The sequence below is a fragment of the Nannobrachium achirus genome (genome assembly GCF_963921795.1).
Source record: "Nannobrachium achirus genome assembly, chromosome: 23".
In the NCBI taxonomy this organism is placed as follows: Eukaryota; Metazoa; Chordata; class Actinopteri; order Myctophiformes; family Myctophidae; genus Nannobrachium; species Nannobrachium achirus.
The window spans coordinates 18,732,554-18,750,306 of record NC_137830.1 but is presented as its reverse complement, the minus strand read 5'-3'; the positions used below and the strand labels follow the sequence as shown (position 1 = coordinate 18,750,306).

Sequence of the window (17,753 nt, the reverse complement as noted above, 5' to 3'; positions counted from 1 at the left end):
AGTGGCCATTTTCTCCACTGTGCTAGCCATTGCATTTAGAATGCATTTAGAATGACCAGATACCTCCTTATTGATCCATTTTTTTGTTTGTCCAGGCTCTGAAGCGTCTGAAAGTTTGAGCCCACTAAATGTCTGGGTTCTGAAGTTTGGCCTACATCTGTTTGGCCTACATCTTGGCACAAAGCGCTCAAAGTTTGTTGTACACCCATTTTCTTTACTAAAAGCCCACTAAATGTCTGGGTTCTGGAGTGTGGCCTACATCTGTTTGGCCTACATCTTGGCACAAAGCGCTCAAAGTTTGTTGTACGCCCATTTTCTTTACATTTTTGAAGGTATAAAAAGTTATTAAAATCAGGAAAAATCAGGAAAAGTAACACACATAAATCTAGTCTAATATCACAATATACTGTATTGTCCAGACCCAGGTTAAATCCCAACAAGAGACAGTGTTTCCAGCAACATGGACTCTGGTAAACATGTTGTTCTTGTCCAGCAACTATCCAGCACAGTGTTTTAGCCCAGTTCAACACTTGCAAATATTGTGAGTCAAAACTACGGATGCCTCCCAAGTAGGGATGGGACGATATGAACATTTCATATCACGATTATTGTGACAAAATATATCGCGATTTACGATATTATCGCGATAATCAAAATCCATTATCCTGAGGTGGAACATTTGCCCAAAAAATTGCAGATCTACAAGCTCACAACGCGTCGCAACGCGACACGTTGTGAGCTTGTAGATCAGCAATTTTTTTGGCAAAGACATTTATTAGAGTGAAAAAAAGACTGTATCAAGTATGTATATTACCTTTTACCAATTACAGAGGGTTTAAGTGGCACCAGATATGCAGCTCGGCAAATAAAAGGTGAATTGATCCCAGTGCATGACGGAGGACGATATCACGATAAATTAAATCTCCCCGATAATCACGATAAACGATAATATCGCGTATCGTCCCATCCCTACTCCCAAGCGTCTCCCTAGGGTCCTCTGATGTACGTCCCACTGGGAGCAGACTACTTGGCAGGATAGGATTTTTGTAGTAGTGAGTTAATTGTCAGAGGTTGAATGTGGGGCAGAGTGGGAATCCTGAAACAGCAGCAAATGGTTCCAGACGTTCTAATGCCCCAGATCTGTGAGTTCCAGCCCTGGTTCTGCCCAGTCTCGCCCAGTAAAAACACTATCTCTGTTGTTTCCTCCAGACAGATCCCCGCTTCCTTCTACAACAATCTCTTCCTGACAGTCAGGGAAGGAGCCAATCAGGCCAAGACATTGGCTAAAAACATAGGCCGGGTTTCCCAAAGCGTTTTTAGCCCTTCGTAGCTCACGCATGGTCATCCAAGGAGTGTGTGTGTGCAAAGTTTGGCATCGATGGGGCCAACGGTGGCGGCGATAAGAGTAGGGGCAAAAGTGTGATGTGACGTAACGTGAGGGACAGCCAGTGGAGGTTTTCATAGTAACTGTGGGACCTGACGGTCGCAACAATAGCAGACCTACTAGCTCATAGCGTGGCACTCGGTGCCACGCTATGAGAACCCCTTGCCATAGACCTAGCCTCGCGTAGCCAGGCTTACTCATCTGCGAAGAGAAAAGCCTGGTCAAGACCATAGGCTGAAACGGCATGAAACGGTGCTACTTCCACCGGGAGAATTTCACCGGATGTTTTTTTTTTTTCATATTCCCCGCTGGCGAAAAAAACTGTTCTACTTCTCCCGACCCATCGGTTGCGCTCGTAATAAACAATATCCAAACAAAAACATGGATTCTGACAAAGGACACCTATTAAGATTGAGTTAAGAGCTACAATCTTTATGTAAACGGACTGCAACGCATGACGTAACTTCCGTTAACCGCAGCACTTCCGCCACTTCCGGTGTCTGTAGGTTCATGCCGTTTTCATCGGCTATTCTGACCAGGGTGCCATAGACCCACTTGAGTTAGGTCATAAATAAATGTGGGATTGTGATTAAACGGTCGCCGCCATCAGGATGACCCTAAAAGCCTCTCTCTCCATTGTTTTCCCTTTGTCCGTCTTCCTGCAGAGCAGCGCGGCGAGCAGGGCAACATGGCGGAGCTGAGCCCCGGAGCGGTGGGCGCTGCCGGGGGAGGAGGAGGAGGAGGGGGGCTGGGGGGAGCGGGCGGGGGCCGGGCGGAGCACCAGGCCGCCATCAACAGCATGATGATGGAGAGGATGAGCACGGACATCAACGCCCTGAAGAAGCAGTACGTGCGCATCAAGAGGCGGCAGCAGCAGCAGGCCATGCAGCTCTACATACGCACGGGTAAGGATGTGACGCAAGGGCAGGGGTGGGCGATATGGTGATAAATATCGTTAAGACGATACAACGTCTCCACAATATTCCTTTTCAGAGATATCGTATATATAGCGTGATACAATGAGGGAGCCTTATAGAAAATCCTGTTGAATTGCTAATACAGAGATTCATTTCCAGAATTAATTTTAAACCTGCATTTTGGTCTAAATCAGTACTGTAGTTCTCAAACTGTAAAATGTCAAGGTCTCCCCCTTAACTCTGACCCTTACGGGTCCATTTGGTTTCATTTGTATGTTTTGCACGTTTACTAACATGCTAAGTTTAGCTGCACTTGAACAACCATTCCAGGCTGCCATATCCAGCCCAAGAAACCGTAGAAACAGGGGAAAAATAGAATGTACTTCTTAAAATAAATGTATCATGCCTGTTGCTAAGGTATGGCAACATGACTGGTGTCTTGCACGCCACTGGGACTGCCCATAAGGTGAACTACAAAACAAGCGCCCAGGTCCCAATCTCACTGGTACCTCAAAAACACTGTAACACATGCACACATAATAATAAATACATACGTGTGACTTTATGTGACTCTTAGGCTCTGAACTTGGATTGACCACAACCTCCCAGGTTTCTCAGGAGCCCCCCACCAAAACCAACAATGGTACCTACCGCCAACTGTACTGTAGCAATAACCACACTGGGGCCTAACCAATCACATTGATTGATTTATTGGTGTTTGACTGAATGCAATCACGGTGTTTTCGCAAGTTAATGGCATATTATTAATTGTTCTACCTTTGTGCATATTAATGAATTCTTTATTTTAACTGATCTCGCTGAGTTGCCCCAAAGCATTGTACTTGAACAAAGAAGACTTGTTTTGTTGTTGCTTTATTTAGAAAGTGAAAGAAATCAGCTTGATTATTTATATACAGTATGTGACATTCTGAATCACTAAATAATACAGCAATAAAACAACAACAAAGAGAGACAGATAAATTACTTTACTTTGCTGGTTTAACTGAGTGACATTAGAAGCCTACGTATTTCAAGTGGTGACGGTAATGAAGCCTAAGCGGGTGTAAGTGGTGATGGTTATTATGAAGCCTACCTGGTGATGGGTTTTGGGGGGCAACAACCCCTCGTCTGACCCCAGATCCCCTTCTCAGAATGTATCCTCTCCCTCCTCCTCGCCGCCTCGATCATCCTTTCACGATTGACATTTTACATGACGATTAACTTTCACTCAAATAATTGCGATGTACGATTTAATTGTGTTTTCTTTTCGTCCAATGCTAGCTTAGAATAACTTCCTGCTTGCCAAGGCAATTATTTGAGTGACATTTCTGTTTGTCTTTTAGGCTTTGAAGTTGCGCATGGCAGTTATGACACATAACCTGAATATATAAAGAAATTACTGACTTTTGACAACTTGATCGTAAAAAAAAGAACATTGAATCGCAACGTGTTTTGAGCTTGTAGATCGGCTATTTCCTCTATTTTCTTTTTAAATGTTTGAAAATATATGAACTTTTTTCAACATGGAAACGATTATACTAAATAATTGTGATCATGTCAAATAATTGCGTTTGGACGATTATGTAATAATTGTGACAGGCCTACACACACACACACGATGCGTGTGCCTTATTGTCTCTCACCTCTACATCCTACCGTTGTCTCCTACTGTTTGTTAAGTTGTGCCTTGAGTATAGCTTTTTTGTGTGTGTGTGACATGTCAGGTGTCACTTATGAGCGTTGAATGTTTCGTGGTCACTTTATGTATATATTCTTCTTTTTTGCAATAGCTTTTCGACACTTTATGTTTATATTCTTCTTTTTTTGTGCTTGCTCTTTGGACTGTACACTACTTACTAACCTTAAACTACTGTGCTGCCTCTGGGCAACTGAATTTCCCCTGTGGGATAATAAAGGTATCTATCTATCTATCCTCCTCAGATAAGTGTCCTGCCACCAGCGTCCTGCCCTCCCAGCTCAACCCCTCCACCCCGGTGGTCAACCACCTCCTGCTGGGCAGGAAGCCTCGTGGCGGAGGCCCCCCACCCCGGGGAGGCTGCAGGCCCCCCGGGGCCCGCCCCGCTCCTCTGCGCCCCCAGAGCCCCGGCTCCCCGGCCAGGCACCGCTGCGGCTCGTTGCCCTCGGGAGACGCGGCGTCGCCGTGGCGCACGCACGTCCGCGTCCAGCGCAGGAACCTGGCGCGTGCCCGCACACAGATGGGCCTCGACGATTCCCAGGTAGGGATGCAGCTCGAAACACGGGTACAGGGTAAACTCGATGACACATTTATTGAGTACCCGGTATCAATAAGCTTTTGGGCTTATCAAGCTTGTTATCGAGCATAGCGGCTCCTGACATCTTGTTTAAAACCCATTTAGGCCTAGGATTATTGAATGCTTTAACTATTGAAAAAATAGCAGATATACAAGCTCACTTGTAGATCTGCTATTTTTGAAGAAGTCGTGAAAATGTGTGCAAATCTCAAAAGCGAACGTTTGTAACTCAAATTTTGCATCTGGGGGGGTCCCTGGAACTAAATATTTTGAGATGGGGGTCCGTGGCCAAATACATATCATTTTGGGGGTCCTTCACATGAAAAGGTTTGAGAACCACTGACATAGTAGTTTCTCAAGAACAAACTAACTGAGCTCCAGTTAAGTGAAAAGGACCTTTTCTTTGACGATGGCTGGCCAGATTGCTGACACAGAAACATAGGTTTTTCAAAAAACCTTAGAAGGATTCAAAAGACACTTATAGAATCGGGTCAAAATTCTAATTTTCACGATTTTTTAAAAATAGCAGATCTACAAGCTCGCAGCGTGGCACTCCTGCCGTGCTGTGAGCTTGTATATCTGTTATTTTTCAATAGTTAAAGCATAAAATAATGATACACAATAATGCGTACCCGTTCTGAATCGGTTAAACAATCAAGACAAGAGGCGATCAAGACATTATTCAGTACTATTCACCAGTAAGACTCCCTAATCGGGAGATAAGCGACCGTAGGTCGCTTATCTCCCCAAATAGGGCAAAAATTTGTTTTTCCAAAATCTTCCTGATCCATGTTGATGAGATGAGTGTAGACATGCTGTGTAGTGATTTTCGTGATTTTAGGGCAAAATCTGTAGGAGCAGTGTCCAAAAATGTGTTTTTAAAAATCGGCCTGAAGGTGGCGCTATATGGGACAGATTCATGTTGATGGGATGAGTGTAGACATACTGTGTAGCGATTTGCGTGATTTTAGGGCAAAAACTGTAGGAGCAGTGTCCAAAAATGTGTTTTAAAAATCGGCCTGAAGGTGGCGCTAGAAGAGGGGCATGTGAGAAATGAGGGGTGGGGTCTCCGCGTTGCCTTGGCGGACGAATAGGTACCGGCCCCGGCTGTCCCGGACGCTCCTAGCCCGAGTTACGGCATTTTATGTGAGCTGCAGTGGAGGGGGTCCTCCACTGGGGGCGCCACCACTTTTGCATCCGTTCTGGAGCACCAGGAGTGGGTGGTCCCCAGGAATTCCCCGTAAGCAGCCCCGTTGGGGTGGTCATTTGGTCATTTTTGCACATTTGGTCATTTTTTACACCTGGGGGTCCCCGAGGGACCTGGGGGTCCCTGGTGCTCCGGGGGTCCTTGGAGGTTGTAGTTTGCCAGGTAAGGAGTGTGTGTGCAGAATGTGGCATGGATGGGTGCAACGGTTGTGGAGATATGAGCAGGGCAAAAGTGTGACGTCTGACTCACGGAGGGACATTTTTTTACACCTGGGGGTCCCCCAGGGACCTGGGGGTCCCTGGAGCTCCGGGGGTCCTTGGAGGTTGTAGTTTGGCAGGTAAGGAGTGTGTGTGCAAAATTTGGCATGGATGGGGGCAACGGTTGTGGAGATATGAGCAGGGCAAAAGTGTGACTGACTCACTCACAGACGGACAGCCGGTGGAGGTTTTGGTAGTAAATGCGACCTACGGTCGCAATAACACTAGTAAGACCTAAAGGGCGAGGTCGCGTGAGGTCTGAGGCGCAATTCTTGGCCATCTGGCCAGTGATGTACTGTATATCGGAGCAGTTACCCATATATGGAGACCCCTGGTACCCATATATGGAGATCCATGTACTGTATATAGTACATCCCTTTAATGCCCATACATGGAGATCCCTGTCTGAACCAGTCATACACATATGGGCATTCCCATATGAAGTCCTGTTATATATGGGCTTAATATTGATGACATCAGGGATCTCCATATATGGGCATAAAAGGGAGATTCTGTTAGAGTGGTTCCCATGACATCACAACATACAATCCCTTTTATGCTCATACATGGAGATCCCTATCTAAACCAGCCACACATACAGTATGGGCCATGTCTTGGCCATCTGGCCAGTGATATAAATCGATGACATCTATATATACAGTATGGGCATCAAAGGGATTCTGGGGAATACCCATATATGGACTTTTACATACTGTAGGTGATGTCACCTCACCTGTGATATCACCTGTGATGTCACAGTGATGTGTCAGGGGAACCACAGTGTCAGGCGTGACCTTCAGAGTAAACGTGCTACATACGGTCGCAATAAAGCCATTTAACACTTATTGCACACTAATGAATGATTGTTTTAATGATATTTAATGATAATATTTAATGATTGTTTTAATGATATTTAATGATAATATTTGTTACTTTTGTCAATATTGCCATCTTCGTAGATGGTGGTCAGCAACAAACTCGGTCATAAGTAAAAAAAAGAAAAGATCTGTTCACAGTGGCGTCAGTTCAGCAAAAGCTAGGGTATGGCAAAGATGGGAGTCCTCATGGAAAATAGGCATTACACATTTTGGATAACACGGTTCTATTGTGAAAATAGCATGTAGATCGGCTATTTTCACAATGTCTGAAAAAAAAAACTTTTCTCAGTTTTTTACACAGGTTTCTATGGTTTCTTGGGCTCGATATGGCAGCCTGGAACGTTTTTTCAAGTGCAGCTAAACTTAGCATGTTAGTAAACATGCCACAATTTACAATAATGCATTGCACCTGTGCAGCTGACCTGCGGAACCTGGTAATATACCATTTTGTCAAGCTGGGGAGAATACAAGTGTGAGAATATAATTATAATACCTTGTTAAAGTGACCATCTAACATATAATTTTCCGAATGTCTGTCTGTCTGAGTGTCTGTCTGAAACCGCGTTTCTCCTCAGTGGCTGGAGCAATTGATCTGAAATCGCATCACCATCAGCATATGAACACACCTGACATAACTGTGAAGCCCGTTTGTCACTTTCACAAATCGTATGCTGTATAATTGCATTTTTATGGTGTATCTATATCTATTTAGCCTACAGTACCTTTTGTGACCACACATGTTAAGGGAGGGGCGCTGTTGTTCAGGCCATGCACAATCACACACAAACCCACACACACACACACACACACACACACACACACACACGGGGGGGGGGGGGAGTGTGTGTGTGTGCAGGCGGGCAGGCGGGCGGGCGGGCGGGCGGGGGGGGGGGTGGTGGTTCTGGCCCTGTTACAGATGTTGTCCAAAATCATGCAGATCGGTACACAGTATCTCTGTAGCCGTTAAATGGAACGGGTATTTCTTACATTGATGCTCCTACATATTAGCATGCAAGCACCAGTTAAAGTTACTTTCCATCCCTCATATACTGTGTGCACAGTGCACATCCCATAATCCACACACTGCACATCATTTCGAAGCTCATATCTTTGAACGGGTAAGGGCTAGTTATGTTAAATTATGCATTTGTAGTTATTTTACTGTAATTTAACAACATAATAACCAGCACAGATAGACAAAGAGACATTCATGGATTTATATTTAAAAGTAACTTTTATTTTCCCCCCTGGACCCAGGGTATGGCAGCTGCATACTAGGGATGTTCCTAGCGACTAATTTCACTGACGTGTACACGAAAATTTTGAAAACGAATATTCGACTATTCGATTAATTTTGTTATTTTTTTTATTGTCATTTCACACAGAAAATAGCCAAAACTGAGCACTTCGATCTATTAGGGCAAACCTCATTTGAAAAAAAGTATCAAGAGTATATAAAAGCCTTTTAAAATTTTATATAATATTGAAATCTTGCTCAAATTAATCAATTACGTCATTGCGTGAATCTAGGTCAGATCAATAATTAGCGCATCAGTCTCAGCTGGGTCGCTACAACAGCTGATGTCTTTCTGACTGGAGTCGCTATACTAACTGAGCAACAGCTCTGTTCTCTTCAAAGTTAGCTACATAATGGTATTCCATTCTCAGCAAATGTATGATTAAGCATTCTCCTTGGCTTGTTCTCACCCCAAAATATGGATTAATTCATGGACCGGATCACAGATGCAGCGTGCAGGCTATCCTACTCGAGGTAACGAGTGATTCACATCCAGTATCTTTAAGATACACGTCGCTTAATTGCCATTAATTTACTCGCGCAGCGGACAGCCTGCTTGGTGTGTGGCTGCGTGCAGTGCCATGCACACTCACTGCAGGTCAGCGCGACCACTGACCACAGCGCGCAACAGTCAGACTGTGACACAGACAGTCATGGGCCGCAAATCAACCAAGGGAATGCTTAATTTGCTTGTTAAAAAGTAACATTTTATTAAGACAAGACGGTAATATGGGCGCAGAATTTAAATGTTTAATAAAGTTAATATCTCAATAATTAAAAATATATTTAATAGAATAATCGAATTGTATTTTCAAAACGAATAGTGGTTTACAAACCGTTTAGTCGGATAACCGAATACACGCGCACATCCCTACTGCATACCCCTGCCATACCCAATTGACGCCCCTGTCTGTTCAGAATTTGCACAAAGAACTTTACACAAAATATTAGAAAACGCTCAATAGCGGGCCCCATAAAATCCTGGCTCAATAAGCATTATCCATAAAAAGTAACGAGCTCCATCCCTATTCCCAGGAGAGGGACGAGGAGGAAGAGGGAGGCGGAGGAGAGACGGAGGGAACGGAGAGAAGAGAGGACGGAGGAGAAGAAGAGAGGAGGAGCGAGGAGGAAATCGATGGAGAGGCGGACGAGAAGAGGAGCGAATCCCCTGCGTGTGATCCTCCTCAAGGTTGGAGTGGTTTTGGATTCTTCATTATAGTTAAACTATATATAGTTTAGTTTAGTAGTTTAGTTGGTTTCGACTTCAACTTGTTTTTTTTAGCAGTGGTAAGTGTGTAAGTTCTGTTTGGTTGTTGGACAGAAAGGTGAAAAGTGAGCCAGCAGTGGGCACCCAGTGTGTTAACTATAATAACCTTGCTCCTCCTCCTCCAGAGCCTGTGGACCACGCGGACGTCGGCGAGGTGAAGAGGTGCATCATGGGAGAGGTGGAGCAGCAGCTGGCCTCCTTGGAGCTGGAGACGGACCAAGAAGAAGCCGCCGCGGTGACGCCACCGAACCCGGACGCCCCCTCACCCGGCAGCGCCAACCCCTCCTCACCCGCCCCCACCACCACCACCGCCACCACGCCTCCGCCACTGGAACCTCGCCCAGACGCTAAGAAACGTGAACCAGCCGTACCCATCCTTCTGCCCCCTCCTCCTCCGTCGTCGTCGTCGCGCCATCGGAGAGAATCCGACTTGTGTTCGAGTTCCGGCTCCATCGCTCGCCGATCCCCCTCCCCGTCTGTTCTCCATCACCCTCCCTCTCCCATCCCCTCGTCCGACCCCAGATCCCCAAATAATTCAGCTCAGAACGTCTCCTCTCCCTCCTCCTCGCCGCCCCGGTCCTCCTCCCTCCGCGTCATGACCTCCTCCCCGTCCACTCCCTCGCTCCACTCTCTCGCCTCGTCCTCCTCCTCCGGGCCTGGCCCCCGCGTCCCCTCGTCCCCGTCCACCCCCGCCCTCTCCTCCTCCACCTCCTCCACCTTCTCTCCGTTCCCCTCGGTCAAGCAGCCCCGGAGGTCGGCGGCGGCGCGGAACCTGGGCCTGTACGGCCCCACGTCCCGCACGCCCACCGTCCACTTCCCGCAGCTCAACCTCAACCTCAACCTCAACCGCGGCGTCGCCGCCACCACCACCAGGAGGCGATGATGGCCTATGTCGGGTTATACTGTATACTGAGCCACGCGGTGTAGTGACCACTGGTTCCCCCAAACAACTGGGTCGACTCGGGACCCTTCTGTGGGTCACGGACCAAATGTTATGGGTCACGACGCGAGTAAAATATAATACGAGCTCTTGCGATGTGTTGTGAGCTCGTAGATAAACTCTTATTTTCACTAGTTTGGGGCCCCGGGAAAACGTCCGATTTTGGGTCACAGGCTAAAAAGTTTGGGAACCACTGGTGTAGTCCTGGTGTAGTTAGGACACGCATGGTTGTTGTGGTATGTTGTTCTCGAGTGCCACCATGTTGCCTGCATTGCCACGAAAACACAACAACGGTTATAGTTCTTCTACTTTGTGCCACAGTACGCACATGAGTTGCACCCTCTCTTCTTGAAGACTGCGTGTGGCCTTGTATGAGCTGTGATATTAATTTGAAAGTCATTTGCTCAATGTTGATACAATGTACACAGTAACATTCTCAGTCTTTATTTAATTCTGAGAATGTAAAAAAAAAAGATATACTTAAATTATAACTGTGAAGACTTTACAGTACGCCGTCTCAGACACTGGTAAATGGTAAATAATATAATAAATCATGTTTAACTCTTTAAAGCGGACAATTGCAGAGCTCCCTTGGCTCTAATAGAGAAACATTCTGAACACGAAGGCCCTTTTGATGAGTATAGATGACATTTCTATTGGACCCAGGTTTGAAATGGTCTCCGTCCTAGACGGGCGTTTTCGTTTTGGATTCATGGATAAAGGACCAAAAGCCGTCGATAAGATGTTGGTGCCAAAATGTTCAAAACCTACATAAGGACCGGGGATGGGACGATAGGAACATTTCATATCACGATTATTGTGACCAAAGAAATCACGATTTACGATATTATCACGATAATCAAAATCCATTATCCTGGGGCGGAACATTTGCCCAAAAATAGCACATCGGCTATTTTTTGGCAAAGACATTTGATAGAGAGTGAAAAATGACTGTATCAAGTACGTATATCAGAAGTACCTTTTTCCGGATATGCAGCTCGGCAAATAAAAGGTGAATTGATCCCAGTGCATGACGGAGGACGATATCACGATAAATTAAATCTCCGCGATACGATTATTGTGAGTTTTTTTTTTTACCACGAGAAACGATAATATCGTGTGTCGTCCCATCCCTAATAAGGACTTCTGTCAATGGAAGAATTCATGCATTTTATTATTATTATTTTGACCCATTAGTATCCTTGAAATCTGGTCCAGATCACTCATTCATCCATCCTGTGGTCTTCTGTGTCTGAAAGAAAACCTCTTAAAGTCCCTGTTCTATTGAAGCACTTGTCCGGTTTAAGGACGTAAGTTGTACTGTTTAATCCTAAGAAAGGTCTGCTTATCTGTCTTGTCTATCTAGTCTGTGTGTCTGTCTGTCTCAAGTATTGAACACACAAGGAATGCGATGTAGCCTACTAGCCAGTAGGGCATTCACGAATAGTGATTTTTAGTTTTTGAATTACCGGTATTCGACCTCAAAGTATTCGAATAGTCGAATATTCAACAGGACTGGCCAAACTGTCAAATATTAAGTAAGCAAGAGGCGAACATTGTGAAAATAGCCAATCTATAGCCTCGCAACGCGAGGCGTTGTCAGCATGTAGATCTGCTATTTTCACAATATGTATCTGCGGAACCGAGTCAGGGTTAAAATATGTTTATTTTGGGGGTCACGGCCTAAAAAGGTTTAAGAACCATTGACAACTCATTCTTATGACTTCCTATCTAGCCAAGCTTTATAAACTATATATTAAAAAAAAAAAAAAAGTGAACAACGTTGAATAGTGACTTTGATATTCGAATATTCAAATATTTGGTGAATGCCCTACTGGCCAGTAATTTAAAGATGCTGTAAATAGAACTAATCTGAGAGCAGCTCGATTGTCAAGCCATAGCGCTGTGTGTGTATGGGCCCTGCAAAATAAATACATAATATATATATATATACATTAATCAAGCATTGCAATGCTTAAAGGACAACTTTAGTTTTTTACAACAAGGGTTCATATTTTAGATTGTAATTAAAGAATATAAAAGGTAAGTGTTAAAATTATTTCATTTACTTCTTTCTATTGTTTTAGAGATTCTTATTTCAGTGGTTGGGGGCATGCGTACAAGTGGCTAAATATGTCATTTTACACAGAATAAGCCCATTCTCAAGATACAGCGCAACCTTTCATGGTTGGATGTGACTTATGGTGGCTAGAAGTGTTACTGTAAATAGCAATAGCTGGCTTATTGTGTCTAAAAAGTCATACTTAGCCACTTGTACGCATGCCCCCATGCGTACGCATGCCCCACATTTTAGCACGGTAGACGCGATAAAACAATAGAACGAAGCAAATGAAAACATTTTAACACTCACTTTTTCTTTTCTCTAATTACAATCTAAAATATGAACCCTTGTTGTAAAAAAAAAAAGTTGTCCTTTAAAGAGAAGAAAACATATGGTGATGTACAGAGCCATAGAGGTGTAAAGCTGAAGAAAATGAACTATCATTCCACTGGGATCGAATTCGGCCGATTTGGTCTTGCCTCAAGACTCCAGGCTGGTTTTGAGAGCCTTTTGTTTTCTTATTTATATATATTTTTTCTCCTTCACAATTTTGTTTTATTTCCATGGGAACACAATCTTCCCACAGGTTGACAGGTTCTCAACCTGTGGGTCTGGACCTCCCTGGGGGGGAGGGGTCCCCAGATGATTAACTTGATGTGCAACATTGTTTTCTCACTCAAAAGTAAACCAACCAACATAAAGTTTAAGTGTATAGAGTGTATATGCACATATCCCCAGTTAAAATATGATTATCTTGGGGGCCTGAAAAGGTTGAGAACCACTGCCCTATGGCAAGCCACTTAGTGGCCAAATGACTACTCAAAGCACAGTGACGACCACCACATCACTAAACATCAATTTGATAGTGTTTTGATTATGCATATTATTGGTCTGTATTAGCTTAGCAACCTGGTGTCCCTGTTTCGGGCATGTAAGATTAAAGGCAACGATGTTCAAAAAGTGTCAAAACTTAAATAGCCGAGATTGCTGATCTACAAGCTCACAAATACATTGCATCGAGACACCTCGTGAGCTTATAGATTGGCTAATGGTTAAGCATTGTACTGTACTTTAATAACGAACACGCCAGGGCTGTGGTTCTACTGTATGAGAGCTTTGTGAGAAAACACAGTGTCTGTTATTTATTGATAACGTATAAATGATGTCAGACAATGTTATTTGTCAATGCAACCACTGAACATCATGGAACAGTGTTTCTCAACCACTGTGCCTGGGGACCTTTGGTGTGCCCCTGAGAAGGGTCAAGTGTGCCCCTTGAAACTGCTTGAAAGCCAGTATTGTATTTATCATTTTAAAAATGATTTAAACTAGTGAAAACAGCCGATCTACAAGCAGTGTGAGGCGTTGTTTGCTTGTAGATCTGCTGATTTCACTACTGCTGTGAGACAGCCTTGTATGATGAAGCAGGGCTTTAAAATTTAACTTACAAATTTGAAACTTGGAGATGCAAGGTTTCTTCCCGACAGCGACGATATTTACCCCCCCCCCCCCCCCCCCCCCCCCCGTATTATGTTGGTGTGCCCATGGATTCATGGGACACGAAAAGTGAGCCCATGCAGAAAAAAAGGTTGAGAAACACTTTCATAGAACAGATATACAAGCTCACAGCGCGGCACCGAGTGCCACGCTGCAAGCTTGTAGATCTGCTAGACTCTCAGAAGGTGTGTTACACAATAATTGTTCAGTTATTTCAGTTGATGGCACCTGCAAAGCTGGCATAGTACTGGACAGTATGTGTGTCTGTGTGAATGACTCCACATGAATATATGTTTGGATAAAGAAGTCACGTTACACCAAATTATTCTTGGTTAACCTGGAATGACGACACAACGGCACTCTAAATAAAATAACCTTGAGGAAAACCAGATAAATGTCTCTTTTGCATGTTCTTTGTACGTACTGTAGACTACTGTAGAACCGGTTCTAAATATGACCGGACATTACAGAGAAATGACATTTACAGATTCATGGCCTCCAACCCCAGGCCCAGCTTCACCCAGGCCCAGCTTGTGGCCTCCTGCGTTGATGCACTTCCCACCCACCAGGGCGGACAGGGTGAGTTTCACACCTGGTCTACAGAAAAGGGCCTTTTCACCGGCAAAGAACCGGTTCTGGTTCTTTCTCCCGCCTATGGGATGAACCAGAGGTGAGCTTTTCCACCGAAAACCGGAGTTGGTTCCGAACCGTAAAAGTTGGTTCCGAACGGGAACCACAAAATCCTTGGTTCCTCTGGTTCAATCCAAGGTTATTATAGTAAACGAAAACTAACTAAAAAACGAAAACTAGAATGGAAAAACATTTTAGTTAACTGAAATAAAAATAAAAGCTTTTTAAAAAAACGAAAACTAACTGAAACGACATTGTGTGTTTACAAAACTAACTAAAATAAACTAAAATTATAGAGAAAATCTCCTTAGTTTTCGTATTTTGTCTTTTGTGAAAAAAAAAAAAAAACACCAGTTGGTGAGGTCAAAGAGAGAAGTTGTATGTCTCAACATTCCTGCCACTCTCAACAATCTGATGTTTTGTTGATTTTCTTTATTAGACAATTATTTTTCCGGAGCTTTTTTTAATCTCACCCCTGACAAACACCCCATATTACTTAAAAGACTAAAACTAACACTAAAACTAATAAAAACTAAACTAAAACTAAGCATTTTCAAAAAAATAAAAACGAAACGAAACTAGCAACCTCACTTTAAAAACGAATTAAAACTAAACTGTAATTGAAAACAAAACCTCAAAACTAATAAAAATAAAAACGAATGGAAAAATCCAAAACTATTATAACCTTGGTTCAATCATGGTTCAATCTGGCAAGAACGAACCACGGTTCCAAGAAAGTTGAACCGGCACTGGTTCTGGGACCGGTTCTTTGTCGATGGAAAAGGGCCCTAAGTGTCTGGATGTAGTTGCCAACAAGGCTTTTAGCACTGATGGCAGCATCCTTGTCCAGCTGGTATTTGGCTGCTCAAGGTAAGAAAACAGAAAAAGAGCTGGCAGCCTGGCACACAGTCATGAGGGATAGTGAAGATATGGAATAAAAATGTAAACCTTGTTTATTACTCAGATACATAGTGTTAAACTGGTCACTTCGTCATACAGTTGTATGGAAAAGGAGAGCATCCCTGCAGTTGCTGAAATGCAAGTCATTATCAAACTAACCACTAGATGGTGGTATAAGCCTTTGAGTTAAAAAGGATATCATTCAGGCTCATCATCATCTGTGTTTATGTTTTAACTACTACTAGCCCTTACCTGTTCAAAGATATGAGCTCCAAAATGATGTGCAGTGTGTGGGTTATGGGATGTGCACTGTGCATACAGTATATGAGGGATGGAAAGTAACTTTAACTGGTGCTTGCATGATAATATGTAGGAGCATCAATGTAAGAAATACCCGTTTCGTTTAATGGCTACGCCCCCCCCCCCAGCCCACCCACCCACCCGCCTGCGTACACACCCGCCTGCCTGCACACACCCCCACACACACACACACACACACACACACACACACACACACACACACACACACACACACACACACACACACACACAGAGCTGGTTAAACATGTTGCCTCATGCTAGATGCAGAATAGATGTGCCTCATGCTAGATGCAGAATAGATAGTAGATACACCATAAAAATGCTAATATACAGTATATGATTTGTGAAAGTGACAAACGGGCTTCACAGTTATGTTAGGTGTGTTCATATGCTAATGGTGATGCGATTTCAGATCAATTGCTCCAGCCACTGAGGAGAAACGCTGTTTCAGACAGACAGACAGACAGACAGACAGACAGACAGTATAGGGTTGTATGGTCAAGTGATCACTGACTAAACATGAAAACATCAATGTTTAGGGAAAGCCATCCTCTGGGTGTATTTTACACGTGTTTAAAGTGGCTATGCGTCACATCTAAACACGGCAAAGATGCACCTTTTTATCAGCACTGTGATTAAGATCTGTGTCCAGCTGTGCTTCATTTATTTTTGAAATCTTTGATGCCAAATTAGATGTCCAGTCATAACCACCACGCCTATCTCAAAGAAGCACTTACACTTGTGTATAAAGAACCTCTAAATCACCATGGCATGTTCAAGAGGTAGCCTAATTGCAGGGCGTATCACACATTATGGTCAAGACATATTGTTCTGCCTGAGCAAAACATTTGAGTTTGAGAATGACTGCACATAGTTGACAATAACCGATAATGTTTACAGATAAAGATTAGGACTGGGTAATACGAACAATGAGTGATGTTTTATATTTAAAAATGTGGGCAGTGCAAAGTTGGAAGGATGCCTTACTATTTGTTTGCACATGTTTTCCATTTAGACGTGTCTTGGACCTGCATGATAGTATTCCAACAACCCCCGATACTGAAATTATACTGATCATGATACTGACTATATAACACCGACCATGATACTGACGATACCGGCCATGATATTGACATGATACTGACCATGATACTGACATGATACTGACCATGATACTGACATGATACTGACCATGATACCGACATGATACTGACCATGATACCGACATGATACTGACCATGATACTGACCATGATACCGACATGATACTGACCATGATACTGACCATGATACTGACATGATACTGACCATGATACTGACATGATACTGACCATGATACTGACATGATTGCGACCGAAGGTCGCATATACTCTGAAGAACCGTGTCACTTGAGTGTCCTTCCTTCCTTCCGTATCCTCGTGACCGTCCGTATCCTCTGTGATGTCAGTGTGATGTCAGCGAGTTGTGACATCACTTCCTGTACAGGGCGGCTACACAAAATGTGGATAACACTATATATGGAGATAGTCCAGTCCATCATGTCATATGGGACTACCGTCATAGAAAGTAGCCATTGTTAGGCCGGAGTCATTGGCTGTCTAAACATGGAGATGTGGATAACACTATATATGGAGATAGTCTCGTCCAATATGTCATATGGGACTACCGTCATAGACAGTAGCCATTGTTAATCCGGAGTCAATGGCTGACTGTCTGTACAGGAAGTGATGTCACATGACATACTTTTTATGCCCATATATGAGTCCTAACATGGAGGTGTGGATAACACTATATATGGAGATAGTCTAGTCCAATATGTCATATGGAACTACCGTCATAGACAGTAGCTATTGTTAGGTCGGAGTCAATGGCTGTCTGTCTGACTGTCTGTACAGGAAGTGATGTCACATGACATACTTTTTAT

At 43.7% G+C, this 17,753-nt stretch overlaps 1 protein-coding gene across 1 annotated transcript in view; it reads left to right on the top strand.

Moving 5' to 3' along the window:
* The window catches only part of tbc1d30 (TBC1 domain family, member 30), a gene marked incomplete at both ends in the record, with an annotated part of 44,420 nt that extends 34,057 nt beyond the window's left edge, over positions 1-10,363 (top strand). The window contains 4 exons of the mRNA XM_080754237.1: positions 2,050-2,289; positions 4,243-4,538; positions 9,249-9,402; positions 9,606-10,363. Coding sequence (XP_080610363.1) covers positions 2,050-2,289; positions 4,243-4,538; positions 9,249-9,402; positions 9,606-10,363 — 1,448 coding nt within the window. The remainder of the gene's footprint in view (positions 1-2,049; positions 2,290-4,242; positions 4,539-9,248; positions 9,403-9,605) is intronic.
* Between the last annotated feature and the right edge of the window lie 7,390 nt (positions 10,364-17,753).